Source organism: Pteropus vampyrus, unplaced genomic scaffold (assembly GCF_000151845.1).
Source record: "Pteropus vampyrus isolate Shadow unplaced genomic scaffold, Pvam_2.0 Scaffold116, whole genome shotgun sequence".
Classification (NCBI taxonomy): Eukaryota; Metazoa; Chordata; class Mammalia; order Chiroptera; family Pteropodidae; genus Pteropus; species Pteropus vampyrus.
In genome coordinates, this window is record NW_011888897.1 from 1,824,096 (window position 1) to 1,851,952 (window position 27,857).

Consider the following 27,857-nt stretch of genomic DNA (forward strand, 5'->3'; position numbering starts at 1 on the left):
TTTGCCATGGCTTCAATAATCAGGGCTATCTTTTAGAGTACAGTAACTGCAAAAGTTTGGAGCTAAAGCCCACCTCCAAAACCTGGAACCAAACTGCAAACATCTTTTCCTGAAATCTGAGAACAAATGGTTTACACCATTACATACAAAGTTTAGGAATCCCCAAAGAACAACCAGGTTGACAAGAACTATTTATAGGATAAACAGATAGCAAATGTACAGCCTTGGCTTCCGCAAACCACACAGTCTTGGTGCAGAAATGTCATCTTCTAACAGTGAGTTGAAAACAGGGTCAAGGGATACAATGTCAACAGTCTCTATTTCAGAGTAAGGCCTACTGTCAAATGACCCTCCATACTTCTTCAAAGGCTGTGGTAAGTTTTGCACAGGTGAGGGCAGCAGAAAGAGGATAGTTGCTGATGGACACCATCTTCTCTGTATACTCCACACTGACCTGAAGAAAGAACAGTTGTGTCAGCTAACTCCACCACTCTGTAACAGGTTAAGTCCCTTTAGGGCAGGAAAATTGGGCTGAGCTAATATTTCACAGTGCTGTTTAATATCAAATTTATACAAAGGATCAATGCCAGCAGTCCTCAAAGGGTGCTCCCTAAGGCAGGCTATGGAACCCCCGTTTGTCTTCCAGCTTTGTTCTTACCCTCTATTTCCCAACTTATATGGACAGGACTGTCAAAATGCTAACTGCTCTCAGAATTCCATACTAAGCTTCAGCTCTATGAAGAATTTAAGAGTTGAGCCCAGACCTTACCTTGCCATGGGCAAAGGCCCCCACCACAAAAACAATAGGGTCGCCGCTAGGTACCAACTCTCGCACATCACTAACAGCTGGGATGGAAAAAGAAGTGCCAATTTTCATACACCCAACTGGGAAGTGATCTGACACTGGATTCTTAATTACCTAAAGAAAAAGAGAAAAATGAGCCCCAGAAACATTCTCAGAACCCTGCCTCCAACCAGTAGGTGTCAATACTTCACCTTCAAGAGCTTCTGGGGGCCATCAGCTGCTCGAACACTGAGTTTGTGTAAAAGCTGAACTAGGGCAGAAAAAAAAAGTTCAGAGGTAGGCAGAGAACCCACTTCTACCCAGTAATCTAACCAGAAAAACCCAAAGGTGAGGTGGGCTCCTCCACACGTCCGATACATCCACACTGTACTTCTAAAATGTTAAGAACAAGCAGTTGTCGAGCACATGCCTAGCTGTGTACTGATGGGTTTATTACTCTTTCAACCAGGAACCCGTGCAGGCTTTACCCCTGCACATGGACAGTAATCAGTCCTTGTTCTGAGATCAATCGTGTTCCCTCTCCTCCCTTCTCTCCTGCCCAGTTCATTCTCAACTGCAAGTCAAAGATTCTCACCCATGAGGCCACAAAAGCGGTCAAAGGTCCTGGGAATTCGAGTCTGGGGGTTCACTTCAATCAGCACATTCTTCTGTGTGTGGATATAAACCTGCAGCAAACCAGCTCGATTCAAGGGACTGTCCATCAGCATCAATAAACTCTGAGGGAGGCAGACACCAAGGCACAGTTAAGACTGAAAAGAAGTAGCAGGCAGCTGCTTTACCTTCCACATAACAGCTCAAGGAGTTGTGAGCTCTGTCTCTGGAGTTACCTGGTGAGCTATGTCTGGTCTTACTTCCCCAGGATCCCGTCCATTCTTCAACAGCATAGATTTGTGCTTGTCACAGTTTAGTAGCTCATATGTCTTCCCTACCTGAAGACAAACATGACAGAGAACAATATAAGCTGCTTTTACCTATCCCACTGGTTCCCAAAGTGTGGTCCCTAAACCAGCAGCAGCAGCAGCAACTAAAAACTTTTTAGTTAAATTCTCAGACTCTAGAGCTACTGAATCAGAAGCTATGGGGGTGGGGCCCAGCAAGCCCTTCAAGGGCCACGTTTACTGCCCCCTCCCAACCCTGACCTCCTCCCACCATAACTGATCTTAGAGGGAAAAGGGAAGGAGGTACAACCTGTGATTTCACATGATTTAAACTGGATTTAGTTTTAAAACCTGTGGCTATTAAGCAAAGCTGGTGAGGGATTCTGGAACCAGGTAGGAGCAAGGTTAATGAGCAAAGCTGAAAGCTTGTCACAGGAGCACTGTATGCACTGGGCAAAAAACACATGGTCACTACCCTCATATTGCTTATAACAAATATGAACTAAGGGAAAAGCTGCAAATCTGAATGGGAAGAAATGTGAAAATTCTAATGCAGGAGAGAGTTTCATCAAGGAATACTCTCAAAAGTAAAACAAAAGAGGTTGTTTCGAGTTTTAAGACGTGTGAGCACAGGTACAAATGGAATAAATAGCAGAAATGTGAAGAAAGAAAATGATGAAAAGGGCAATCAAGACACTAAAGGGTAGTGATTATATACGAAAGTGCTTTGTAAACTGTAGAATCCTCAAGTATCCAGCACAAAGCCAGAATAATCCTGGAATAACATGGGCATGAGAATGACTGAGGAATATTATTCTGGCAACTCTGTATACTGGAAAATATACCAGGTAGAATTTTGATACTAAAGCTCTAGCCGAATCTATCTGTAGCAAATAAAAGAAATAATTGCAAATTACAATTTCGAGTCCTAAGGAGCATTAAGGCGGTCAGTAAAAAGTCTAAAAACATACCATTAAGTACAAATACAGGTTTTGAAAGGCTAAGTTTTTATATATCAATAGAACATTTCTATCTGACAACATTTGAGATATATGACTCCAAAAAGTTTGGGGGGAAAGGCATGCAGACTGAAAGTGATTGAACAACTGAAATAACAAGAATGTCACAAAGAGTAAGCACGGAGAAAGAACAAAGAACCAAGAACTAAGTCCATGGGATACTCTTAGTTATAGAAAAAGAACCTCTTGAATAAAAAAATCCAGTTTCAACCCATTCGTAATTTATAACCAGGGTTTTTAATGAAATAGACTAGAAAACATCAAAGTACTTCGCATGTACTAATGGTAAGTGATGGTTCATGAAACTTGGTTTTATGCAGTTGTGTGTATGTTTACTGGCTCACAATGTAAATTTTAATGGTGGGTTGTGGTTAATAAGCTTGAAAACCACAAATTGAAATAATCAGAATGAATACTATGTGTATTCATTTTCTACAATAGCTATTGGAGATACAAGGAAGAATTTTTAAAACCTTATTCTCTGCCCTCAAAGCCTTCTAGTGGAAGAGACAAATGGTAAACAAACATGAGTATTTAACTCAAATTATGATAAACATTACAAAGGAAAAGTAAAGGGTTCATTAAAAGATTATAACAGGAGGATCTAATTTAAACCAGGAAAGGAGTCACCTCTATGAGGAAGTAACATTTAACCTAATAGACTCAATAATTGTTAAATAAACAACAAGGATGAAACAAAGAGCTGAGTAAAGGGAGCTTCCAGTTAGAGAACATCATGTGCAATGGCCTTAAGGTACAAGAGAATTTAGTGCCTTCAAAGAGCTTAAAGAAAGCCAGAGGCTGGAATAAAAAGAATAAATGAAGAGAGCAGATCCAAGAGAGACTGGCAGAAGCAAAAGGTACCAGGCACAAGGATGGCACAAGGTAACAGTACAGAAGATTTCCAACAGCTATGAATTCTATCACCCTTGGATTACCATTAATGACAACCTGGCCTAAATTCTTCCAGAGCATGTTCTAGCAAGTTTAACTTGGCCATGACCTTTTCAACTTCTTAATAGGTAATATGGAATCAGTAACAATAATAATAACTAGTCCCAAGTGACAGACATTATTCTAAACCCTTTACACTTAACTCCTTTAATCTTCCCAAAAATCCAACAGGGTAGGTACTACCATTATCCCCAGGGAACACAGGAAGAAACGAAGTGGTTAAGTAACATTCATTATTAATAGACTGGAAAGATAGGCAATTAAGTGAAGGATGAATGTAAGAACCTAAAATTAGGTTAGAAATGTCAATTACAGAAGAAAATGAAAGGATAAACCTGATTAGCTAGTCACTGAAAAGAAAAAAAAAGACCTTTCTAGATTGCAAGCTTAATAAAGTGCCATAGTGGTTGAGGAAAGAAAGACAGAAACAATCACACCGTATTTTACTATGGAATTTTACTATGTACTACCTTTTAAGCACTTTCATTACATTCCCCCTGTAAAGTATTAACTTCCACTTTACGAACTGAAGAAAACTTGTTTTTTCAAGATCACACACTTAAAATAAGTATAAAGTCCAAGAGTAAAATCTAAGCCTGACTTCTAAACCAGTGCTATTTCTTCTGGGCCTACTCACTGAACAAATTCAGCTCTAAACGGTAAGAGAAAGTCAGAGGGAATGAGACAGCACGAAGTTTTAAGACAGGAAATTACTGGATTATTCGAGGAAAGAGCCGAATGATTGGTAAAAATAAAGATTTAAAATATTAAATAACCTGATCCAGTGTTTCGAAGTGGGCAGTAATATAGAGGAGAGTCACAGTAAACACCTTTTAAATAAGTCCTTACGAATAAAAGGATGGGCAGAATAAGCCATAGTAACTACCTTTCTCCCTTCCCAGTAACTTGTCGGGGATGACGTGGGACACCACGGTGCACGAAACTCCCCTCCCCTTAGATGACTTTATATCACAGAATTCTAGTACACTAACTGGATGTAAAGACGTGATGGCTGCAATGGGTTTCAAGAAAAGCAAAAAAATGAGTACTGCCAATCCCGGGTGTTAAACCAAGAGACAGTCAACTAGGCCACTCTTCCTCCAAAAGCATATTTCACCTCCCTGGTTTCTCCATCCACTTTAAGCCCCTCACCCTCATCACAAGGAGTCCCATCCTATCGACATACGAGATCTGCACTTCCTTGTCCCACATTACCTTGACTGTTTCCAGACTGGCCCCTTCCAGCACCACAATAAGCCTACGGCCTCCCATCTTGCTTCCTGCCCCAAGTCGGGGCCGCTTGGGTGCCACGGCATCCCAGTCCTGTTCTTGTTCCCCACTGCAACGCTCACGAGGTTTAAATCCACCACTGGGCGCAGCCATCTTGCAGACGGACCGGAAATCATGTTAATATCCTTAAATTAAAATCTCGCGCACGCCCTAATCGCAAACGTCCTTCCGGCTACCATTTTGAAAGTGGGCGCTTGGAAATGGCGATGGCTTGCTGTCGATGGCTTCCGCACTACCGGAGCCTGTCTGGGAGGGCCGGGTTTCAGAAAGGGGCGGGACGTTCGAACGCGTACTTCCTGTGCGCGATGTTCGGGTTTGCCTTGGGTGGGGAGAGTTTAGAAGGGAGCACACTTCCGGTGCCCTTTCTCCCGCGAGCTCCTGGGGCTCGGATCCTCGTGTGAAAGGTGCGATTTCTAAACTGGAGTGGGGTAGAGGGAGGCCGGCACCCCCTCCTGATCTTTGGTGCCGCCGGCCTCAGGATTGAACATGGCCCAGAACTTGAAAGACTTAGCAGGACGACTGCCCTCCGGGCCCCGGGGCATGGGCACCGCGCTGAAGCTGCTGCTGGGGGCCGGCGCCGTGGCCTACGGGGTCCGCGAGTCCGTATTTACCGGTGAGCAACCTCTGCCCGTTCTCTGGACTCCTGTTCCTCCCCAGAACTCCTACCCTGTCCCGCCGGGCCCTCGTGCTTGCTTAGCGGCTCGTCCCACCCCACCAGGGGCTAGCACATACTCAGAGCAGTGACCTGGCCTGATCCCCACCCTTCTCCCACAGTTGAAGGCGGGCACAGAGCCATCTTCTTTAATCGAATCGGTGGCGTGCAGCAGGACACCATTCTCGCCGAGGGCCTTCATTTCAGGTAATGGCGAGCAGAGCGGACTGACCCTGACCCTTCACCCTTTGAACACCAATGGCTGTAGTAGAACTATCAACAGGATTTAGCTCTGCCCTTTCCCCTCCTCACCCCATCTCCCAGGAAAGTGAGTGCTGCCCATAATTCTAGCAGCACATAAACTTGTTCTCTCAAGGAAGAAGAGAATTTCTCCTTGTACGTGGTCATTAGGAGGAGTGGGCCAAGAAACACGTGATGAGAGAAAAGTTGGCAAAACTAGTGAAACTGCAGTCTCCTAATGCCTATCCCTGTTCCTTCTCCAATAGGATCCCCTGGTTCCAGTACCCCATCATCTATGACATTCGGGCCAGACCCCGAAAAATTTCCTCCCCCACAGGCTCTAAAGGTAGGTCTGGACACTTGATAGCCCCTGCGGATGGGCTACCTCAAGTCAACAAGGGAGCCTGGCGAGAGCTTCTAGGGAAGGATGGGCCTGTCAGCTCTTGGGCCTTGGTTTCCACATTTGCAAAAGAACTGGAATAAAAGTACCTGATTCTGGGGTTAAAGCAGTACATTCTGAACACACGGAGCTTGCACATTTCTGTTAACTATTCCTCCCTCCTAATGTAAACTCAGAGCATTGTATGTCCTTTGTCTTAATCACTGCCTAGATCAAAGCCTTTTTTTTAACTGCTTGGCTTATTAGTTATATCCACTAGTATGCTCTCTCCTGGGAAAACTTGACCCCACTCTTCACTGATTTGCCAGTTCCCCTCCTAGACTGTACCTAGAAGATATGCCTTTGAGATTCCCCAGACCCTTTTCTCTCTCTGTCTCTCTCTCTCTCTGTCTCTCTCTCTCTCTCCTCTCTCTCTCTCTCTCTCTCTCTCTCACACACACACACAGACACACACACACACACACATATGGTTATGCATACACCAAAACAAGTAGCGCACCAGTAATTTTTTTTTGTACTATTTTTAGTGCAGGTCATTTAACATTCCCTAAACCCTAGGTCCTGGGAATAAAGTATTCATAAAACATAATCCTTGTTCTCAAGTCCTTATTGTATAATAAAGAAGACAGATGATTATGATAGAGCCTACAGTAGAGGTTGTACACAGTACAGTGGCAAAAAGGTCAGCTTTATCGGGGGGGGGCGGGTTGTGGGTAGAGAAGATGTCACAGTGGACAAGGATGCATTTGGCCTGTGCTGAGTCACATCTTGTCAGCCAAAATACCCTCCTCCCCCCAAGGGAGTTGCAGGTTTTATGACATTACATGAAGGGAAACACATAGAGAAGACAGTGCTTGGCTAAGAGGCCAGCTGAGGCCCCCATGGCCTTAACCAGCCATACTGACTTCACTCTTAGACCTGCAGATGGTGAACATCTCCCTGCGAGTGCTGTCTCGACCTAATGCAATGGAGCTTCCCAGCATGTACCAGCGCCTAGGGCTAGACTATGAGGAGCGAGTGTTGCCGTCCATCGTCAATGAGGTGCTCAAGAGTGTGGTGGCCAAGTTCAACGCCTCGCAGCTGATCACCCAGCGGGCCCAGGTTGGACTCCAGTTCCCATCACCATCTGCATAACGTCAGCATTTCCCTACTTGGCCCAGGGCATAGCAGCTTATTAGAAAAAGGTTGTGACCCTAGTTCCATTTCTACCTAAAAGCTGTACTAATGGCCACTGTGGGAAACAAGGAGAGCCAAGACTGGAACTTGCTATCAGTCAGTGTCAGGAAGCATGGGAGAAAACAATATCAGAGTCTAGAGGTGCATGTTGTGTTGGAGAGATTGAAAGATTAGGTGTCAGTATGACCATTGAAAAGGTTGGACCAAGTGCTTTGCAACTCATGTTCTAACAGAAACTAAAAAGGTGAGTTTTCTGCCATTTTCAGGAGATCTGGTATTCAGATGATCACAGCAATACACCTCGCTTTCAGTTCTCCAGTCCCCTAAAACCACCTATCCTTTCCCTCCTTCACCTCACCTCCGCCCCAGGTATCCCTGTTGATCCGACGGGAGCTGACAGAGAGGGCCAAGGACTTTAGCCTTATCCTAGATGACGTAGCCATCACAGAGCTGAGCTTTAGCCGAGAGTACACAGCTGCCGTAGAAGCCAAACAAGTGGGTGAGTTACCAAAGGAGTAGGGCAAGGGTTTCTGAGAAAGTAGGAGGGGGGATGGGATTCCTGACACCTCACATCTGTGACCTCCTGACTCTCCCAATACAGCCCAGCAGGAGGCCCAGCGGGCCCAGTTCTTGGTGGAAAAGGCAAAGCAGGAACAGCGGCAGAAGATTGTGCAGGCCGAGGGTGAGGCCGAGGCTGCCAGAATGATATCCTTGTGCTGGAGAGATCTCAGCCCGCCCCTGAGGCACCTTACATTCCCTGTCCTCCCTTGTGGGCTGGCTGATGAGGCTAAGGCGAATGCGACTCCGTGCTCTCAGATCCTCAGCTCCCTGGGGAGTGGAGGTTTCAAATGGGATCTGAAATCTTAGTGGGGGACCTGAGCTTGGTTCCTTGCTGTAAGACAGATCAATAGCACTGCTGGCCTTTCCTCCATTCCTGCTGCTGCCTCCAGTTCCTGGCAGCTGCCTGCCAGGGGGCCCACAGGTGAGGACCAAAGTAAGACTAGGCACGAGCCACCTGAGCGCAACCTTGGATCTGACAGCCCAGAGGAGGGCTGGAGTGAGGGGAGTAGTAAAGATGGGGCCAGGGATTGAGACCTAGCCTTGTGTGAACCCTTAACCCCACTTTGCTCACCTTGGGGAAGCACTGAGCAAGAACCCGGGCTACATCAAGCTGCGCAAGATCCGGGCAGCCCAGAACATCTCCAAGACGGTGAGAGTCCAGCATCCCTCATAGGGCTGCGTGGAGAGTGAGACTGCTTTCAGTTAAAGCATATTGAAGTGAAGGAATCAGAATTGTGCTGATTCAGTTTGCTGCTCACACTGGCTTCTCTGCCACTCTTCCTAATCAGGAATGATTCCTCTGGGTGTTCATGACTGTTAAATACTAACACGTCACAGTTGCTCACTGCTCTAGATCTTTGAGAACAGAAACCACGTCTTTCTCATGGTTAGATACCTGTTCCTAACCCACACGTGTCCCATCAGTGGTTATTGACCGCAGGTATAGGAATTGAGGTCTTTGCTTAATACAGGCATCTGTCTTGTTTCCTGCCCTGTAGATCGCCACCTCACAGAATCGTATCTATCTCACGGCTGACAACCTTGTACTGAACCTACAAGATGAAAGTTTCACCCGGTGAGAGAGGACCTCCATAGTGGGGGTGTCATAAAGAACATGGGATCTGAGTCGGGTCACTTAGGCTCTGGAGCTTGTTACTAGCTTACTCGTGTGGCCCTTGAAAGTTACCATTTCTCTGAATCAAAGATAGAAAAGTGGGTAGTTGACATTCCTAACTCGAATCTCATAGGATTGATTTTATGAGAATAGTATTATTTGTGTAAAAAGCACTTGAAAGATTTGTCTGAGAAGTGGTAAAAGATGATACTCGGTATTCTTACTCGGGAACTCTAAAATTGCTGTTCTGGGGCATGGAAAAATGCTAGGAAGGGACTGCTGAGAAACAGCAGTGGCCAAGAGAACCTTTCCTGGCTTCCAACCCATTTTTTTTCTCTTGAGAACAAAAGAGGGTTTAGAGCTGGGTAGGGCCTGAACTGTCAAGTCACCTCTGCATTTTTCTTCTCTCCCTGTTTCCTGTTCATCTGGTGACCTGGTATCCGCAGGGGAAGGTAAGTTGTTGATGCATCCTTGTTTCTCTGGGATCTCACCTCCCAGTACCTGCCTCCTCCCCCACCACCTAACCTTCCTCTCTTCCCCATGCACACCCTTAATCAGGAAGGAGGGTAGTTGAGGAGGGAGTGGCCAAGATGTTGTGCCTCTCACCTTTATGTCCCCTAAAATGTCATCCATCTGTCTCCTTTCCACAGTGACAGCCTCATCAAGGCTAAAAAATGAGTCTGGTGATCAAGAATCCACCCCTGGAATCAAGAATCAAGAAGAAGTGGATGTTTCACCCCTGGTGTTTGAGGAGCCAGTTTGGGGTCCAGCACACCCTCACCCCATCCCCAATGTCACGTGTTGGTCTCCTCTACATCTGTCCTCCCAACCCTTCTCAGATGAATGAAAACTGACCCATTTTCAAGGGAATGACTTTCTTCCTCCCTGTGTTGGCAGGGGTTGTTGGGACAGTGTATGATTTCTCAGTGATTTCCTACAGCGTTGGCTCCTCCCTCGAGGTTGGGAGGCAATAACCACCATCCCAGGAATTCTCAATAAATTTTTATTACTTAAGCTGAAGTTAAGGCTTCACATGTTTGAGCTGGGTAAAGGGAAGCACGCATGCGCTCATTCACCTAATGCACTCCTGGGTCTGTCTTCCCCTCTGCCAGCAGGGGGCGCGCACACTCTGGCCAGGGCAGTTAAGGAACAGCAGGGCCTGGTCCTTGCTCTCACCCTGGGATCCCAGCAGTCGGATATAAAACAGGACCCAAGGTGGAAACAGCAGGCCCTTGGCTCCTGAGGCCCAGCTGCACTGTCCACCCCACCCTCCATTTCTGCCACATAGCCCTGTTTATTTGCCAACATCCTTTTCTAAGGCCGGAGCAGCTGTGGCTTTGCTGAGCTAGACCAAAAATGTGATGACCCCAACAGGAGCTGCTTCCTTAGTAACAGGATTCTGTGCAGCTGTGGGGAAGGCCATTCGTGCCTGTCGAAAGACTTAGGTGTTCAAACGCCCAGTGGCTCATGTTGTCTGCTGTGGACTACCTACACTTTCGGTTTTGCAGTCACCAGGTGTGAGGACCTACTGTGAAACATCTCTACCTGTGGAGGTGGGCTCTTCACTGCCACAGCTCAGACTCCCAACGGGTACCTGTTTTCAATCCATACATGAGCCATCTCGTCTTCACAAGACAGCCCTCGCTGAATCTCAGATATCAGAAAGGAAGCCACCGCTTCCACTACAGCCCGTTTCCTCTTGCTTTGTAGGGAAACAACATTTGGAACCAAAGGCAGCACTAGGAGCAAAACCACGTACAGGAATTAGAAAGTGCATGGGAGGGGAGGAGGTGAGTCACAGGGTGAGGGACTGGCTGGGTTCATCTTCAGCTTCTTAAATTTTGGAAGAAAGTAGATTTTCCCCTGCTTTATAGGTTGAATATCATGAAAGGGACAGGGAAGTGACATAGATGTGGCTCCCTTCCTCAGGAGCTGGATGTCTGAGACAGACAAGTAGACAAAAAAAAAAGGTCAAGTAACCCAAATCAGTCTGCCACAAGTTCCCATTCACACTTTATTTCATTCACGAATACATGTTCCCAAGGCAGGAAGCGAGTGGAGGTGCCTGGAAAGCAAGTATATTTTCAAATCCTGTTGTGGCTCTAGAGTCAGCCATTTTGTCTCCTCCCCATTGTTCCCCTTTTCCTAGTGATTGACACCCCCATCCAGAGGAGTAAATGCCCGAAGTGGTTGGTCAGGAGGCCTCCATGGTCTTCAGGGCTCCCTGAAGGTCACTGCCGAGGGAACCGGCCCGGGGGCCATCTTTACCAGACAGTGTTAGGAGCTTCACAATTAGACCATCCAACACTGTACTGGAAGATGGACCCAGAGCTGGCCGACATGCAGCTCCAGGCTAGAGCTGATCAGTTGCTACAGGGACCCTGGCCGCAGGCCCGTAAGGTCTCTTGAGAATACATCCTAAGTTCAAGGTCGGCTGTGAGTTCTGGATCCATCAGATGACAAATCACTCTCTGTTGGGGGAGGGGCTCAGAACCATTGTGTCCCTTCAGTGGGCAACCCGCCAACGAAGAGCCATTTCTTTTGCAGCACCCTCCACTCAAGATGAAGGAGATTCCAGGGTGTGAGGGGAGGTTTGGGAGGTGGGCAACAGACAGTAGAGGCTGGGGGCCTGAGATACGAGATGTCGCTGACGCGGACAGGGGCCTCCATCATTACCCGGCAGTATTAGAGACTCCCAACCAGCACCCAAACACTGCTGGGTAAGACGGGGGCCCCCACCCAGCCTGCCCACCTCCAGGTCAGGCAGTCCTAGTCCCAGGCTCCCTTGGAGAGGCTACAGAACCCTGGCTCCCATCCCCCCACCACCCACGTCCCTAGGGACACTTCCGGGTGAGTCCTGCAGCCCGCCACCAGCCCCACCCTATGTTGTTGATCCACTGAGGCCCAGGCAGAGCTCCAGCAGCCCCCTGCCCATCTGTTCTGTCTCCGAACCCCTTCTTTCACCACCCACACAGCTTGTCCCTGCCCCACATATCAATTCACTGGCTTTCATTCCCCCTCAGACCTCAGCTCAGCCCCAGGACCCCTCTCCCAGTGGCCTTTACCTGTCACCAGGCCGCTTGCCCCTCAGAGAGAGTGCTGAGGAGAGAGAGGGGAGACAGGCCCAGGATTCAACGCCGGCCGCCTGAGGCCCTCCCTGGCCTCCACTCTTCCTCCTTCCTTCTCCACCAGCAGGCAGTGCAAGCTCCTCACCTGGGCCCCGCCCGCCGCCCCTGCGCACAGGTGTGTCCTCCAGCCATAGGCTACCCCCACCCTACTGCTTTAACCCCTTGCCTCCCAGCGCCAGCCGCAAGCACCTCCTCTGAGCCCTGGCCATCCCATTAGGCCTCCCACACTTTCCCAGCGGTGTCTCCTCTCCCACCTGCCAACTCTGCACCCCTAGGCCTAGACTAGGGAGCCTGGTTGCCAGAGTGACAAAGGGAGGAGCTGTGTTTGCACCCCTTTGCCTTCCTCCTTGGCCTCTCCCCACAGCCATTCCTGCCCCAGCTACCTTCTTCCTCTGAGGCCTCTGACCCTGCCCATGGCCAGAGCTGGAGAGCCAGAGGTCTCCAAGGTCAGCAACAGGTCGAGTCACTAGGGTTGGGTTACACCTAGGCCCAGTGCCTCTCCTGTGCTGGGCATCCCCGCCTGTGGAGGGCAGGCAGGTCCCAGCATGGCGCCTCCCTGTCCTCTGCCCTAGTGTTGGGGTGCCCGCCCCCTGCCAAGAGGCCCATGCTGGCCAAGAGCATCAGCACTGACTCAGACCATTCAAGTACTGAGCGGCTCTCCTTCAGCCCTCACAGCCTCAGCCCTGGCAGTTATCTTGCAGGGAGGAGCTTCTGTGGACTGTGCTCTGTTCTCCAGAGGGACCGAAAGTCAGCAGAACTGCTCCTGGACCCACCTCAATGCCTTGGGTCCAAGTCCCAGCCCATGTGCAGTTAGCCCACGGGCTGTTAGAGAGTGTGGGGCCTATCTTTCTTTTGTGCAGCTCTAGCAGGGATGTAATAGAAAGGGCGGGCGTTGCTGGAAAAGGGACCCTGGGGCCCACAGGTGATGGCTCCACCCACCCACACCCCCCCTCCAGGGTGTTAGCTCCAGGGAGCTATTATGTTGCCTGGGCAGAGCAAGCCCCACCCCCACCTCACCCCACCCCACCCCCTCTCTCCTTTGCTTTGTTTGCATCCTTTTTAATACCCGTCTGTACTTATTTTACATTTGTGGAGTGTTTCTGGGTCTGTCTCCTCTACCACTCTGCTGAGTTCTAAAATGACAGGAACTGTCTTCTTCACCATCATGCCCCCCAGCACAATTCCAGTGCCTGTGACACAGTGGACACTCGATTTAAAAAGTATTTGCTGAATGAATGACAGTCAAGCCAACATTGCAACAAGACTGTGCCCACTTCTTAGCCTGCCTAGCATGGAGGAGCCGGTCCTTCGCCATTAGGACTGCCACAGGCTTAACGCCCCAGGATTTAAAATAAAGCCTTAACATGAAGAAGGAATCTGCTGGCAGTCCACTTTGCACATGGGAGAAGGAAGAGGGGACACAAATAAAACTGACCAGGAGCATAAAGGTGGCAACAGCCCCAGCGAAGGGAGAAGGGTGCTCCTATGAGCACCAGGAGCCCAGAGCGGGGAGAAGCCAGGGACATCCTGTGCTTCTTGGACTTATATCTTTTTAGCTCTTGGACCTAGAAGTCAGCACCTGATCGTGTCCCCCTCAGGCGACCCTAGCTGCATCTTCAGGGGTATGGGTTCTGGGGCCAGACAGCCTGAGTTAAAATCTTCACTGCTCAATAATCCTGTGACCTCGAGGAAATTATTGAATCTATCTGTGCCTCAGTTTCCCCTACTGCAAAATGGGAATGATACAGGTGCCCAGATTGAATTAATACACGTAGTCTTCCAAACAGTGCCTGATACATGGCAAGCAGGTAAGAGTCAGGGTTGCCCTCGCCAGCATCATCCCTTATTTCGATGATCTTCACAACCACCTTGTTAGGATCACCTTCCACTTTAAGGAAAGAGACTGAGGAACCGGGCCCACGGTCACACTCCTAGTGTGTTAAGCAGAGTCCAGAACCAGGTCTGTCAGATTGTGAAGGTGGAACCTTCATGTGCACCCAGGCAGCACTCCCTGCCCACCTCCCCCTCCACTCCCTCTGCACCTCCCTCCAGGCAGCACAGAGTTAGAGACCCACACACACAGTGATCCTAGGGGTTTTATTTACAAAAGAATTAGGGCTGGCCTGGGCTGGAGCCTTGCTGGGCTATATACAGGGTCAGGGAGAGGGAGGTGAGAACAGGACCATTTAAATTACAATAGAGTTGGGCAGGCAGCTCCTAGGTTCAGGCTGTGGGTGTTCACTGGAGGCCTCTACAGGGATCAGGGCTGAGGCTGCAGAGAAAAGGGAGTAAGGGAGTAAGCGGGTGGCTGGAACCTGGGAAGTGGGGGGCAAGAGTAGGTCTGGGACAGCTGGGAAGGGCAGGGTGAGGCTGCAGCCACCCATCCACCCAGGAGAAGCACTAGAAACCAAGGGACACTGGGAGCAGGGCAGGGAGAGCCCTGAGTAGAGGGGCTGTACCATGGCCACCTTGAGACGGTGCCCACCTCACTTCCTCTTGAGGGAGCCCTTGCTCTTGTCCTTGTCCGCTGAGCGCTGTTTCTTCACCTTCTCCTCCCTCTTGTTCTTACTGTGCAGGTTCTCGTACACATCCTCTTTGTGTCTGCAGGTGGGGTGGGCAAGTGTGGGCAGTTGGCACAGGTCAGGAGACAATGCAGTTACCTAGCACCAGCAGCCCCCTCTGGGCCAGGAGAGCAAACTGAGGCCAGCAAAGGGAAGAGACGTGGTCACAACCTTTACACTAGACTGGAAGCTCCTTGGGAGCAGAGGATCCATCTCATGCTACCAATATACTACCAGTAACCTAGAACAGGCCCCACACAGAGGACATTCAGGAAGTACTTGTGAATACAGGGAGAAAGAACCAAGCTTGAACTTGAACTCAGGTCCTCCCAACAGCAACACTTGTCCTCTGGAGAAATGGAGGGTTGGGCAGGGGAGAGAAAGGGGTGGATGCTAGGAAGTGGCAGGTAGGGAGGGATCACTCACTTAGAGGACGTGCGGGAGGCCTGGGCATGGGCATTCTTCATAGCCGGAGGGTAGGTGATGTTCCCATACTCCGACTCCTGGCCCTTCTGGGACTGTGGGCAGAGATGCGGTGAGAGTGCCGTGGTCCCAGCAGGACCAGGTGATGCCCACTGCTCCCCCAGCCCCACCAGGCCCTGCTTGGCACGCACCTGCATGACCTCCAGCTTCTTCTTGGTGGTTTCAATGAACTGGGCAATGGCCACATAGATGAACTTGTACTGCGCCTCTGTCTGCACCATGCCCGAGCGTTGAGCCCGCACCATCTGGATCGTCTTCTGGATGTCAATGTCACAGTCCAGCCCTGAGCAGCGATGGCAGTTGGACCTCAGGCCCAAGCAAAGGTAGACACCGAGGGGCTCCTCACCCACCCTCCCATCTGTATTCCCCACAGGAAACCCTCACCCTTAGTGGAGATGCTCTCCATGAGCATGTCAATGACAATGATGGTGCCTGTGCGGCCAATGCCCGCGCTGGGGAGAGAAGGGGGGTGCCATCAGAGGCCAGGTCAGCACATCCCCAGGAAAGGGGGTCCTAGCGCTCAGCCCCAGCATGGCCAGGGCATAAAGAAACAGAATCTCCCACAAGATGAGGCAATGTGCCCAGGGTCACAGGGCAGGCAGGCAGGCAAGGGGCAGAAGTTTGCCCAACTCTGCACCCATGCTTGTCGCCTCGGCCAAGAGATTTGTGGAGAAGGGCCTGACTCTAAAGTGCTAGATGCTGGCTCCCCCAGACACCAGTGTGGCGCCGTCACTCTCCTGCCCGCGCCACACTCCTCCACTTCCTGCCTCAACTTCTCATTTCTGGCCGGTGGCTGCTGCCCACCCCAGAACATCCAGGAACCCCAGACCCACTACCCTCCTGCCGGCCTCCCCTGGCCCTCTCCCTCATCCTTGGCCTGAGCAAGGCCTTCTCCCCTCCTTTAAAAGTTATAGTTGGAGCTTCTTTCTTCAAGGCTTCATTTCCCTTTTTCTTCAGACCCTGATGGCAGGGAAAGGGCAGCACTGAGACAGTGGGTGCAGGGGACACTGGGGTCAGGAGACAAGGAGGAGCGGTGCTGCAGGAAGTCTCCCGAATTCCCCCACCCTCTGCCACCACCTTTGGGCAAACAGACCCCAAGAACCTCATGACCCCACAAGGACCCCAGGCCCACCCCCTCGCTGGGCCTGTCAGACTGGTGCCAAGTCGTGCTAATTTCAAACCCAGATTGTCAAAAATAACCCCCCCTTACCCACTTCCTTCCTGTAACGTCTAAATAAAGGCCATGGGGATTTCGAGAAATGGATAAAAGTGTGGGGTGAAGGGGGGTGGCAGGAGGGTCGTTCCTGGTGACAGGCTTGCCCCTGGAGACAGAGCAGCCCCTGAGACAGCATGTGGGGGCACCTACAGATTCAGAGCACCCAGCCCTGGCCCAGGAAAAGCAGTTGCTGGTGGGAAGAAGGAAGTCAAGGTCTATACAGCTTGGGTCACATGGAGGGAGCGGGAAGAGAAGAGAACACTCTACTTCCCCACTCCCACTTCTTGAGGGTTTACTGTATTCCAGACACAGTGATAGGGTCTCCTTCACTCCTTACAACAGCTCTGTGAGATCCTGATTTTATAGATGAGGAATCTGAGAGTCAGAGAAGTAAAGTAATTTATCCAGGGTCACCCAGCCAGTGAGTGGATGAGTTGGAATTTAAACCAGCAGACTCTGTCCCAGACCCTGTGTCCACTGCCTTGCATCCACCCAGACCAGCCCGGGTGGGTCAGCCCATTTGCAGGACTCTGCCCTTAGGCCTGCTCCTCCTTGCTGACCCCCTGCCTCCCCAACTTAGCAGGAGTGGGGTCTCCTGATCATGACCATGAGGGTCCTCACTGGAGCTAGTGACACATGTGCCTCTCCTGCAGATATCACCCATCCCTACACATCCTGGGGCCAAGTTGGGGGACACTGGCTGGGAAATGGAGACTAGGAGCAGCAAGGAAGAAACTCCCACCCCAGGGCTACAGATGGAAAAAGAGAAGGGATGGGAGCCACACTGACCCCACATGGAGGGTGTTGGGGCTGAGAAGAAACAGGCTGAGTGGGGGCCTGTGCCAGAAAACGGGGGTGGGAGGGTACCGGGACCTAGGGCTGTCGTGAGCAACAGTCCCAGCAATCCCCTGACCAGCTGGTGATCCGGCAAGTAGCTGGGCTTGTTTCTTCATCTGTATTTGGCAGGGTTTGGACAAGAGATTATATCCACAGAGAGGTCTCTGAGAAAGCCACCCCCAGGAACAGGATCAGACAGTGGGGCTGGTTCAAGCTAAGCTCCACCCATGGGTCTGGAGCCATCAGAGAACCCAGAAGACGGGGAGGGTAAGGGGGAGGCAGTAAACAAGTTAATATGTAAATTGCTTAGAGTAGTGCATATTACTTAGCAGTATTTACTTGTCAGCTGCTATTTTTATGATTACTGCTAATGCCTTAATTATTATTCTCACCTGCAATGCACGATGATGGGCCCAGGGTGAGGCAGACTTTCCTGCCGCTGATTGATCTGGTCTAGGAAGCTGAGGACGCCCCCAGGTTCACTGGGGACCCCATGGTCAGGCCAGCTCAAGTACTGGTAGTGCCAGATCTCCCGGACTAGGTTGCCCTGAGCCAAGTACATAGAGTCAGTGCCCCCTGCTCCCACACATCACCCCATTCCCCGCAACCAGACAAGAGAATAGATCCAAGGAGGGCCCAGAAGGGGACAGGGGTGGAGGACACTCACATTGTCCAGTGGGGAGACCTGTAAGGTGCGGAGTTTGTACTCGGCTGTGTCATATTCCTCACAGTTGGTTACAGTGTAGGGTCCATACACGCGCTGAGTGCCCACCTCTGGCCAGTATGGGACACATTTGTTCTGAAAGGGAGGGTAGAGATAGAGGATGAGGCACAGAAGCAGGCATGGGGCAGGCTGCTCTAGGCCCTGTTCCAGGTCCTGAGTCCCTGGTGCTGGCCCAGTCAACATCTGTTGGATGAATGGATAAACTGGCCAAGAGTCAGTCTTAAGATCTACTGGCAAGACCTGACCAGCCGCCTAACCTGACAAGTCATTCAGTAAATATCAGCTGACACACACATTGTACCTGAAGTTGTGCAAACCAGGCTGGAGTTACAAACACAAATAAAACCCAGTTTACGTCTCTGTGTCTCTAGGAGCTCACAGAGACAGGAGAACAGGCGAACATGGAACTGCTCAGGACCACAGTGGAGGGAGCGGCTAATTCTCCCTCTGAGTTATGGAGGAAATCAGAGATGGCTTCATAAAGGAGAGAGCATATGAACTGGGTCTGTCAGGCAGAGATAGTGAAGAGAGAGGAAGTCATTTCCTAGCAGAAAATGAGCTTGTGCAAAAGCACAGAAACCTGAAAAAACCTGGCCCGTTGGAGGCAATGAGTGTTGTAGAGAAACCGCCAGGCCTTGAGCACCAAGTCTTAGAACTGTGACTTTATCCTGAAGGCAACTGGAAGCCATTGGAGGGTTTGCAGCTTTGGAGGGGACTACTTCGACTCCAGCACAGAAGGTGCTACCACGTAGGGTTGAGAGTGAGGGGCTGACTCCAGAGAGATTTAGGAGGCAGAGAGGACAGGAAGGGTTCTTGCCTACATGGGCCAGGTAACACCTCAAGCAGAAGGCCCATTTAAAACCTGGGTCTGGTGGTCAGGAGAACCCAGGGTTGGAAGCAGGGGATTGGGAGTCAGGGTGTATCCGAGACTTTGTCTTTGTGCCTCATTTTCCCAACAAGGATTGGACACTTGCCCTCCGAGGTGCCCGTCTGCCCTGGCATTCGAAATTTCTTTGGTTTCATGATAGTGGACAGTGAGTGCTGGGGAAGGGGTGTGGGGATCGGGGGGTGGCATGAGGCTTGGCCCTACCCGGCCTTTCTCCACTTCTCGGGTGGTCATGACAATGACACGGGTGTTCTCCTGCCATGTCATCTGCCAGAAGTCGTTGACCGTGGCCTCCAGGCAGCCCTGGCTGGCGATGTAGGTCTTAGCATTCTCATCAGGGCCCAGCAGCTGGTTCTGGAAGCAAGTGCAGAGAGACACACACCAGGACTGTGAGGCCCTTGGCCCATGACACAGCCTTTGCCCCACCACCCTCGTCCACCCAAGTCATTGGCTTCAGCTTTGCCCACGCATCTCTGGACCCAGTACCCGCCCTGAGATGGGGAATCCCCAGGGCCCAGCCTCTCCTCCCATGTGGCCGGCAGCCGACACCAACCGTGACGTAGTTGGCGTTGATGTAGTCGGACCCAGGGACGTTGCTGTCACGTCCCTGCAGGATCACTCGGCTGTGGTCGACTGAGAGAGAACAGCGAGAAAGCGAGAAGGGCCGGGGTCAGCAGGAACTCACCAGCCCAGATCAGACCCCGCCTAAGCTCATAGGCCATTCTTGTCTGAGAAGCCATGAGGCTCTCAGAGCACTGTGGGCGGGCAGGGGTGGGGATCTGCATGGGGATGGGGGAGGGGGGAGGTTTCAGAAGAAGGGGAGTGGTGAAGGTGGGTACAGAGGCTCTGATGAGCGGGAAGAGGCTTTTTGGAGGAGAGAGGTTCTGTTGTGTGTGTGTGTGTGAGTCAGGGGTAGCGACCCCCTGAGATCAGGGAGGTTGGCTAAGGAAGGGAGTCCCCTGGATGTACTGATGCTGCCTGAGAGCTGGGGGGGTGGAGAAGTGCTCACACGGGAGGATGTTCTTATAGCGGTTCTTGCACTTGTTCTCTGGCCGCTGCCCTTCCAGTCGCTGGTGCAGGTTTTTCACCTCCTGCTTCTGCAGGCTCTGAAGGGCGAGAGGGGGCCATGGAGCACCAGCCCCCAAGAGGAGCGTCGCAGGTGGAGATAACGTGGGGCAGATCAGTAACAGGGGTGGGGGGAGAGGGGATGGGGTCTGCCTGGGACCCTGCGCCAGTCGCCCTGCTGGTCCCAGTCCGCACCTCAAACTCTTCCCAGAAGCCAGCCTTGGCTGTGTCTTCCGACTCCTGCTTCTTGTTCAGTTCCAAGACCCGATTCTCAATGTCGGCCGCATTCACCCTCGTGGCATAGTAGGGCTGCGGTGGGTGAGGGCAAGAGTCAGCAATTTCCTGAGCTCAGAGGATTAGGCATCTGAGGGGCTGCTCAGGGGCAGGAAGGAGGCAGCCAGGTCCACCCCTCACCTGCCGCAGGTAGACAAAGGCACCCGAGGCCTCCTCGATCCCTGTCTTCTTGAAATATTCCACCAGGTCTGTGAGGCTGTCAAAGGTCTCCGAACCACCTAATGTGTAGCGTTCACCCTGAGGAGTACCAAGTCAGGCCACCCTGCAGGGCTTGACTTTCCCTCCCTCGAACCCCAGACTTGGACCGAAGCCTGGCTGACCCTCCCCACCACCCATACTGTGGGCACAGACAAGAGCCCCAGCCGGATGCCTCCCCGACTGCCCGGCTGCCTTACCTCACACATGACCTTGATATGGGTGACTCTGAGCGGGGAGCCTGGGCCAGCCTTGGGCTGGTCACTGAGCACCGACAGCACAAAATCTCCAGGTTGGCTGAGACTCTCACGCACAAGAAATGTCCAGGGCTCACCCTTGGCCTGCAGCAACGTCTCTGCCTGCCCCCCAGACATGTGGCCATGGTACCACCTAGAAAAGGCAGCATCAGGGAAGGTGAATCCTGGGCCATGGGGCAGGCACTGAGCAGAGACACTCTCAGAGAGGGACAAGGAAACTGAGTACCTGCAAGGAGCCAGGTACTATGCTAAAGTCTTCCAAACCCATCACCATATTTAGGTCCATTACTTACAAAAACACAAAGAGGTAGGTACCATCCCCATTTTACAGGTGAGGAAACTGAGGCTGGTGATTGTACGCTGGCCGAAGCCCTTGTTGATAAGAGGCAAGCCTCAGGAGTTCTAACCAGGTCCACCTCTGCAAGTTTAAGACAAAGGCAGAAGGGCAGGCCATATCTAGAATATTTGGAGGGGAGAAACCCAGGAAGGGTCTTCATGAAAGACACGGGTAGGCCAGGGAAAGAGGACAGAGGCCGAGAGAAATGCAGACAAAGCCCAAACCACAGGGAGCGATGGAGATGGGAGAAACGGAAGTCACCAGGGAGGCATGACAGGGAGAACTCCCCCACAGAGGAGGGGGAGACAGACAACCCACTGAAGAAAGTGGTTTAGGGAGCTCTAGGGTACCCAGGATAATGTGACTGTAGGCGTGACTGGGGTTTAGAGGGGTTCAGAGGGGGCTCACAGGGGCTCACAGGGGCAGAAAGCAGAACTAGGACCTTTCCCCAAGCACACCCCCTTCCCAGGAGGAAACTGCAGCCCCACAATGCCCAGCCCCACAGGAAACCACGTGATGGAAAAAACACAAAACTCCTTCTGGGGAGAGAGTGAGAAGTGAGGTTGTGAGGTTTCCTCAGCCCAAGGACCTCCGGAGGGGGGGTGCATTTTCCAACCGCAGGGATGGGGGGAAGGAGGGAGGGGGCCCATCTGTCTGCCCCATCTCACTCCAGCCCAGAGGAGACTGCAGCTGGGAGACCTCTGAGTCTCCTGACCTGTCCAGGAGTCCCCTGGGCCACACTCCATCCCATCGCTCAGGGACAGGCCAGGGCCTCCAGGCAATGGGGAGGGGGCTAACCCTCTTCCCCCAGGCCCCAGGATGAGGAAGTTTCCATGCAAATGTCAGGCTGACCACAGACACAGAGCTAGCCATCAAGGGGACAAATGCAAATTCCTGTGGAGGGGGAAGGGCAGCAGCCAAGGCAAGGACACAGGCAGAGAGGTTTGGAGAAAAAGCCTCCCACGCACAGTCACAGGGCCAGGGGTGAGCCCAGGCATCCAGGCATGGGTAACCAAAAGGGCTTCTTAGCTTCAGCTTCCCTGGTCTTGAGTCCCTCAATGCTTGACTGTCCCCAGCCCTAGTTCTGTCCTTCTCCTGGTTCTCTCAAGCAGTGTGAACCCAGGCCTCAGCTCCCTCCCCAGGGGAGTCTGCTCAGCTCCTCCTTCCCTCCCTGAGCTTCATACAACCTACTGCTTTTCTATGGTCTGGTCAACCCATTCTCCTCCCACAGGGAAGAGCCTGGCTGTGGGCAAGGCAGAGAGACGACATGAGAAGCTCAAGAGGGTCTGGATGGCAAAAACTCCATGTGTGTTACAGGTGGGGCATAAGAAAAGGGTGAGAAAGTACTAAGGAGGGTAACCATGAGCAAGGTCATCAATGCTGAGGCTTCACTCCTAGAAGACATGGCTTCAGAGGAAGTGGATCAATAGTTTCATGTTGACTAGAGAGGGGTCTCCAGTGGTGGGGCCATGGGGCCTTCACCTTACCTCATCCAGTTCTAAGTTTTAATCAGTGACTTAAACAAAAATACTGATGCAAGTTGGGAGGTATGCATCTCAGAAAGACTGAAAACTGACAGAATCAAGGTTCAGAATCATTTCAACAATCAACACACAAATATCGGACAAGGGCAGGATGGTTCAGCCTAAGGAGTGTGGGGAAAAAAATCAACTAGTTTTTCAGCTGTCCTTTACCTTAATAGGAACTGTCATTGAGATGTAGCTATTAAAATGAGCCACCTACAATGCTGAGTATTCAGGTGCCCCCACCTCTCTCCCATCTAGGCTTTAGGGAGACCATCTGGAAAGCGGCCAGCCCGCCTCTGAGGCCATATCTTTGGAGCCAAAGGAATGGGAGGGAAATGCCTTGAGTATTACCCTATGTCTAGGTACTAGGCCCTTATACACAGGACCAGACCCATCCCCACCAAGATAAGGCTTTAAGTGTCCTCATAGATATTAGTCCCTGTGCTCCTCCTCAACAGCCACCTTTCACTGTATTAACCTGACCTGAAGGAGGGAACAGTTATAGGAAGGCAGAATCAGTTCCATAGAAGGAAGAAGAGCTTTCTAACAACAGAGCTGTCCTGCTATGAAACACAGCCACAAGGAGCACCCTGTCACTAGTCGGGCCTGGGTTGCCAGCTGACAGGGAGGTGAGCCCTTTCTCAGGGACTGATGGAAAAGGATGGGAGGTTAGTCCCCTGAGATATAGCCCCAGGGTCACATGGAGAAAAGAGGCCCACAGAGCCCTGAGAAGGAGCCTGGATGGGGAAGGCACTGACAGTTAGGGGCGGAAGTGAAGCTCCTCACCTCTCATTCGTAGGGTCGGAGCAGTTAAGAGGGTACTTGAGGTGGATGATGGTGCCGTCGCGGTCCTGTAGGACGCCCTGCTGCTGTGTGTAGTACTCCACCAGCTCTGTAAGCGTCGCAAACTTCTCCCCTCCATACAGGTCGTAGAAATCCCCCGAGTTCTGGATCCGAATATGGGTCACCTGATCCCCCACCCTGCAGGGCACCAGGCAGTGAGGCCAGTGGGTGCAGGAGTAGAGGTCGGGACAGGTGAGGGATAGGCTGAGGTCCTGAGTATGGGACACACACAGGATGGGGTAGACACAGACAGGAACAGGGGACACGCTGGGGCTGGGGGATGGGGAGTTGGCGCTGCCTTGAGGGAACTGGGAATGAGATGCCAGAATACTGGCCCTGGCTAGAGTTGAGGGCCACCTACCTGACGGAGAGGGAGAAGTCGCCCTGGTTCTTGCGACTAGGCCGAGCCAGGAAACTCCCATGGACACCTCGGCCCTTGAGCAGGGTCTCTGCATCCAGCCCACTGAGGTCTCGATGAAACCACCTGGGAGGCCCAGGAGGGCGGTAAGGAGAGGTCGCATGCGCTCCACAGCACCCTTGCCTCCTGCCTACCGTGGGTCCCAGGCCCTTACCTCACCATCCTGGGGGCTCCCCAAGAGGAAGGGGGCACAGGGAACAAGGTGGTGCTGGGGAGTCCTGGCAGGCAGAGGACGCTGTGGCAAAGCCTCAAATTGGCCCTCAATGCCCAGGCCACCTCACTACCCCTGCAGTCCTGGCTACAGGGCTGCCACTAGGGCAGCCGGGTAGGGCGGGGACAGGAAGGGGCGCGGCCGACCCCTTGGGGAAACTCACTGTACTTCTCATTTTAGAGCAGAGGGAAGAGAAGCAGAGCACAGTGGCAATGGGGGTGGGGACAGGGCCCACTTCCCACATGTCTGCCATCAAAGGCCTTAGGAGCGTGGCTCTCCACAAACAAGGACCTATATGTGCCTTACATCATCCCGGTGAAGATCATGCTTCATGCACGTGAACCCTCACAGTCAGATGCCATCTCTTCCTATTCCACCAGCTGCTTTCACACAGCCTTCCCTGGTCCAAGCTAATAATAATGGTCATGGGGGCAACCATCATTGAATGGAGTCTCACTGTATGCCAGGCACTATGCTATAACACCCTTTACGAGCCTTATCTGATTTACTCCTCACAATAGCCCTATGAAGCAGGTATTATTTTTAATTCCCATTTTATAGACAAAGAACTTAAGGCTCAGGGAGTATAGGGAGCTTACCTGAGGTCATCCGTCAGTAAGTGGCAGTGCCAAAATGAAATACATAAAATCGGTGGTTCTAAAGCCACCGATTTTAGCTACCATGTGCCAGCCCTCAGAGCTTCAAAGAAGAGAGGGTGGGAGACTCCTCTTCCACTGAGAGAGAGTCCCTAATAGCCAAGATCTGCAGATGCTTACAAAGGGAGGGGTGCCTTCACCTTCCCGACACACATATTTGAAGAGGTACCACTGGGGCAGAGGGGTGGACAAAATGGCCCCTGTGCAGCCCTGTCAAACTTGCACATTTTCTACTTTTTGTTCCCTAGCCTTTGCCCCCACCCTGTCCTAACCATGTAGTTGGAGCCCAGAAACAGAATGATGAGGGGGAAGCAGATGGGGGCAGAGCCACCAGCCCTATTCGATCCACCCCCACTATGTCTGAGCCACAACTGCCTGACAAGTGTGTGTCTGGTCTGAATCAGCTGGACTCAGGACTCTGACCAAGGGTCTGTCCCCTGGGGGCTAAGGCCAAGGTCCCTGCCATGGCTGATAGTCTCAGGACTGTTTGACCTTGAGAGGCTCTAAACACTAACTCTTATGATGCTTCAGGTGTGTAATTCCAAACACAAACACAAACACAAATACCACCCAACCAAAACAAGAGGAAAGAAGCCCAACGAGAAAGTCATGTTGGTGGCTTCCCCTAGGAAGGGACCCTGGGTGGCTAGAGGAGAGCACTGAAAGGAACGTTGACTTCTCCCTTATACCTTTTTGAAAGTTGTGGCATAGGCATGTTTTACCTTTACAAAAATAAGTAAACTGGGCGATAACAATTGCTAGGAAAATGCTAAGGTGAAGGGAACTTTCTACATCTTGACCTGGGTGGTGTGTACATGGGTGCGTATTAATGTGCGGTTCATCGGGCTGCGTGCTTAATATCCATACACATTATAGATGCCATACCACAATAAAAACTAAGAAAAATAAATAGCAAAGTATTAAAGCCCAACGAAAGTCTGTTTTTCCTATGATGACTACTATGCCATTTTTTGAAACATCAAACATCTATTCTCCCCCTGCCGCCAAAAAAAAGGGCTTCTTTTTTTCCCCCTCTTTCTGGTACTGGAGGACTTTCTTGGCCTGCTTTTTGCATGATCTAACACTGACTACCCTTTCAGTCTTGAATAGCCATGCTGAAAGATCATGAACTCCCTCCCACAGCAAGGGGCAGGAAGAGTATCTGCACAGTCGGCTCCACCACATGGTCCACTGCCCGTCTTGCTTGCCTCAGAATGTTCAAAGCTTAGCACAATGCCTCACACAAAGCATGTGTCCAATAAACGAGCTCATCAATACCCATGCACTTACATGGTCACAAGTCCAGCTCCTGGTCCTACACATAGAGCCCCGGCTTGTCATATACAGGAACACATGCACGCATATGCACACACAGTCCCACTTCATGCACCTGATAACTCATGTCCATCTACACATATATCTGGTCCAGTACAAACACCCACATGGACACACCATCTTAACCACACATGAAGTTGCAGGTCCATGCTCGGCACTGAACACCTGCTACACCCCAGCCCCAGTCCACTCTCTTTCAGGGGCTTGAACCCATTTGGTGGGAAGAAACTAGCTAGGCACCCAAAAACTCTTGACCTGTGGAAGAGGTAGGAATTTCTCTGAAGGTTGTCAACCCAAAAGACAGACAGACACCAATGTAAGATATACAGCCTCTGCAGTCCCTTAACAGGAAAATAAATAACAACCACCTCCCTTACCTTGCCACAAGCTCTGGGGTTTGCAAAACACTTGTTCACACACAATCCCATCTGGGCCTCAGACATCCTTGTGATGTAGGAATTATTTTCCCTGGTTTTTTTTTTTTTTTTAAGGGAGGAAAACAGGCTCAAGGAAGCTGAGAGTTACAAAAGTAAGTGCCTAATAATTCAGAAGAACAAATTATTCACTTGGGAAGCAGAGAAATGAAGGTAGAGATGGAGATAAGCAGAAAGATAGGGAGTCTAGAAGGGCAAACAAGCGGAAATAATCTCTAGAAAGTTATTGAACTTATCCAAGCCTCAGCATCCATACATGATAAATGGGCTTAACAATATTTCCCAAATACTGATACAAAAAGCTGATATGTAGTAAGATTTTAGTGCTAACAGCTTTTACATTACAAATTAATCCACATGCCAACACTATTTAGTAAGTCTTATTAGCCCAATTTTAGACCTAAAAGGTAAGGTTCAGAAAAGTTAAGTAAACTTGTCCAAGGGCACAAGCTACTGAGTGGGAAGGTGGACAAGCCAAGTCTGTCTGACGCCAGTCCATTGCCCTTTCCCATACACTAACCACATTGCTGGAGCAGACTTCAGTGGGCTGGGGACTGGCACAGCGCCCAAGGTTAAGCCGAATAGCCAGAGCTCCCGCAGAGGCAGCACTGAGATGGCAGGCACAGGAACTGCTCCAGCAGTGCTGAGCGTGAGCAGAGCAGCTTGCCTGCAGCAAAGCCGCCCTGAGAGGCTGTGACCTGTGGCAGAGGGTCCTACGAGGTCAGGCTGAGGAACCAAGGAAAAATTCTGCACCCAGATTGCCAACCACCTGAAAGGAAAACGACCATGGCAGGAATATGGAAGGGATCAGGGGCCAGAAGACTAGATAAGAACCCTGTCAGAGGGGTTGACGGTGATGAGGTGTGCACTGGGGGAGACGGCACAAATAGAAAAGGGAAGATGTGAGTGAAAGGCAAGAACCTGCAGGACTTGGGGCTGACTATCCCACCAAGTCGCCATCATTCCAAGCAGGTCTTCGCTATAAGATCCAAATTCCAAGTCTTGCCTGGGCCCTGGCTCCCTCTCGACCGGTTTACCCCGCGTCAGGCACGCTGTCCTTGTGTGGTTGGTTGTTCCCACAGCTGGGCCTCTGCATTCGCCATTCCCTCTGCTCAGGGGCACTAGGCTGGCTCTTCTTCATCACCCAGGTCTCAGCTCACTTGCTGAGGAAAATACTCCCTGACCCCTCTAGCTAGTGATGTCATTGGCACCCCCAGTCACTTGCTAGCACATGAAGTTGTTTCATTTTCTGAATAACACTTCTGAGAATCTGAGGTTATCCTATTAATTGAGTTCTTTGTATAGTATGTAACTCCAGTGAAATAAAACTCCAAGAGAGCAAGGACCACATCTGTCCTGTCA

The 27,857-nt window shown here is 51.1% G+C and overlaps 3 protein-coding genes and 1 non-coding gene across 6 annotated transcripts; 2 read left to right on the forward strand and 2 right to left on the reverse strand.

Moving 5' to 3' along the window:
* Nucleotides 1-178: 178 nt before the first annotated feature.
* On the reverse strand, nucleotides 179-5,170 carry EMG1 (EMG1, N1-specific pseudouridine methyltransferase). Of its 2 annotated transcripts, XM_011365803.1 has the most exons (6): nucleotides 4,872-5,170; nucleotides 1,633-1,734; nucleotides 1,380-1,521; nucleotides 997-1,055; nucleotides 770-919; nucleotides 179-454 (listed from the first exon to the last, which is right to left on the reverse strand). In XM_011365803.1, the coding sequence occupies exons 1-6, from the start codon at nucleotides 5,037-5,039 to the stop codon at nucleotides 341-343; spliced, it is 735 nt and encodes a 244-aa protein (XP_011364105.1). In that variant the 5' UTR covers nucleotides 5,040-5,170; the 3' UTR covers nucleotides 179-340. The 2 variants fall into 2 exon arrangements, with proteins under 2 accessions (XP_011364105.1, XP_023389714.1); XM_023533946.1 differs by lacking the exon at nucleotides 770-919.
* A 63-nt stretch (nucleotides 5,171-5,233) lies between these two features.
* Nucleotides 5,234-10,109, forward strand: PHB2 (prohibitin 2). Its single transcript, XM_011365804.1, has 10 exons — nucleotides 5,234-5,559; nucleotides 5,721-5,805; nucleotides 6,105-6,184; nucleotides 7,155-7,339; nucleotides 7,784-7,913; nucleotides 8,016-8,119; nucleotides 8,547-8,624; nucleotides 8,974-9,050; nucleotides 9,536-9,541; nucleotides 9,740-10,109. Exons 1-10 carry the CDS (start codon nucleotides 5,433-5,435, stop codon nucleotides 9,765-9,767), a joined length of 900 nt encoding a protein of 299 aa, XP_011364106.1. The 5' UTR covers nucleotides 5,234-5,432; the 3' UTR covers nucleotides 9,768-10,109.
* Nucleotides 8,189-8,453, forward strand: LOC111743569. The gene has a single exon (XR_002781787.1). It is a non-coding gene; the product is annotated as a small nucleolar RNA U89 (small nucleolar RNA).
* Nucleotides 10,110-14,295: 4,186 nt separating the features above from the next.
* Nucleotides 14,296-24,253, reverse strand: PTPN6 (protein tyrosine phosphatase, non-receptor type 6). 2 transcript variants are annotated; one of them, XM_011365806.1, is made up of 16 exons: nucleotides 24,014-24,253; nucleotides 23,803-23,925; nucleotides 23,385-23,579; nucleotides 20,679-20,868; nucleotides 20,404-20,520; nucleotides 20,185-20,298; nucleotides 19,934-20,030; nucleotides 19,478-19,557; nucleotides 19,129-19,278; nucleotides 17,982-18,113; nucleotides 17,707-17,861; nucleotides 15,646-15,713; nucleotides 15,393-15,544; nucleotides 15,205-15,296; nucleotides 14,677-14,818; nucleotides 14,296-14,489 (listed from the first exon to the last, which is right to left on the reverse strand). In XM_011365806.1, the coding sequence occupies exons 1-15, from the start codon at nucleotides 24,019-24,021 to the stop codon at nucleotides 14,704-14,706; spliced, it is 1,788 nt and encodes a 595-aa protein (XP_011364108.1). In that variant the 5' UTR covers nucleotides 24,022-24,253; the 3' UTR covers nucleotides 14,296-14,489; nucleotides 14,677-14,703. The 2 variants fall into 2 exon arrangements, with proteins under 2 accessions (XP_011364108.1, XP_011364107.1); XM_011365805.2 differs by having other exon boundaries at nucleotides 14,703-14,818; nucleotides 24,014-24,174.
* Nucleotides 24,254-27,857: the final 3,604 nt, after the last annotated feature.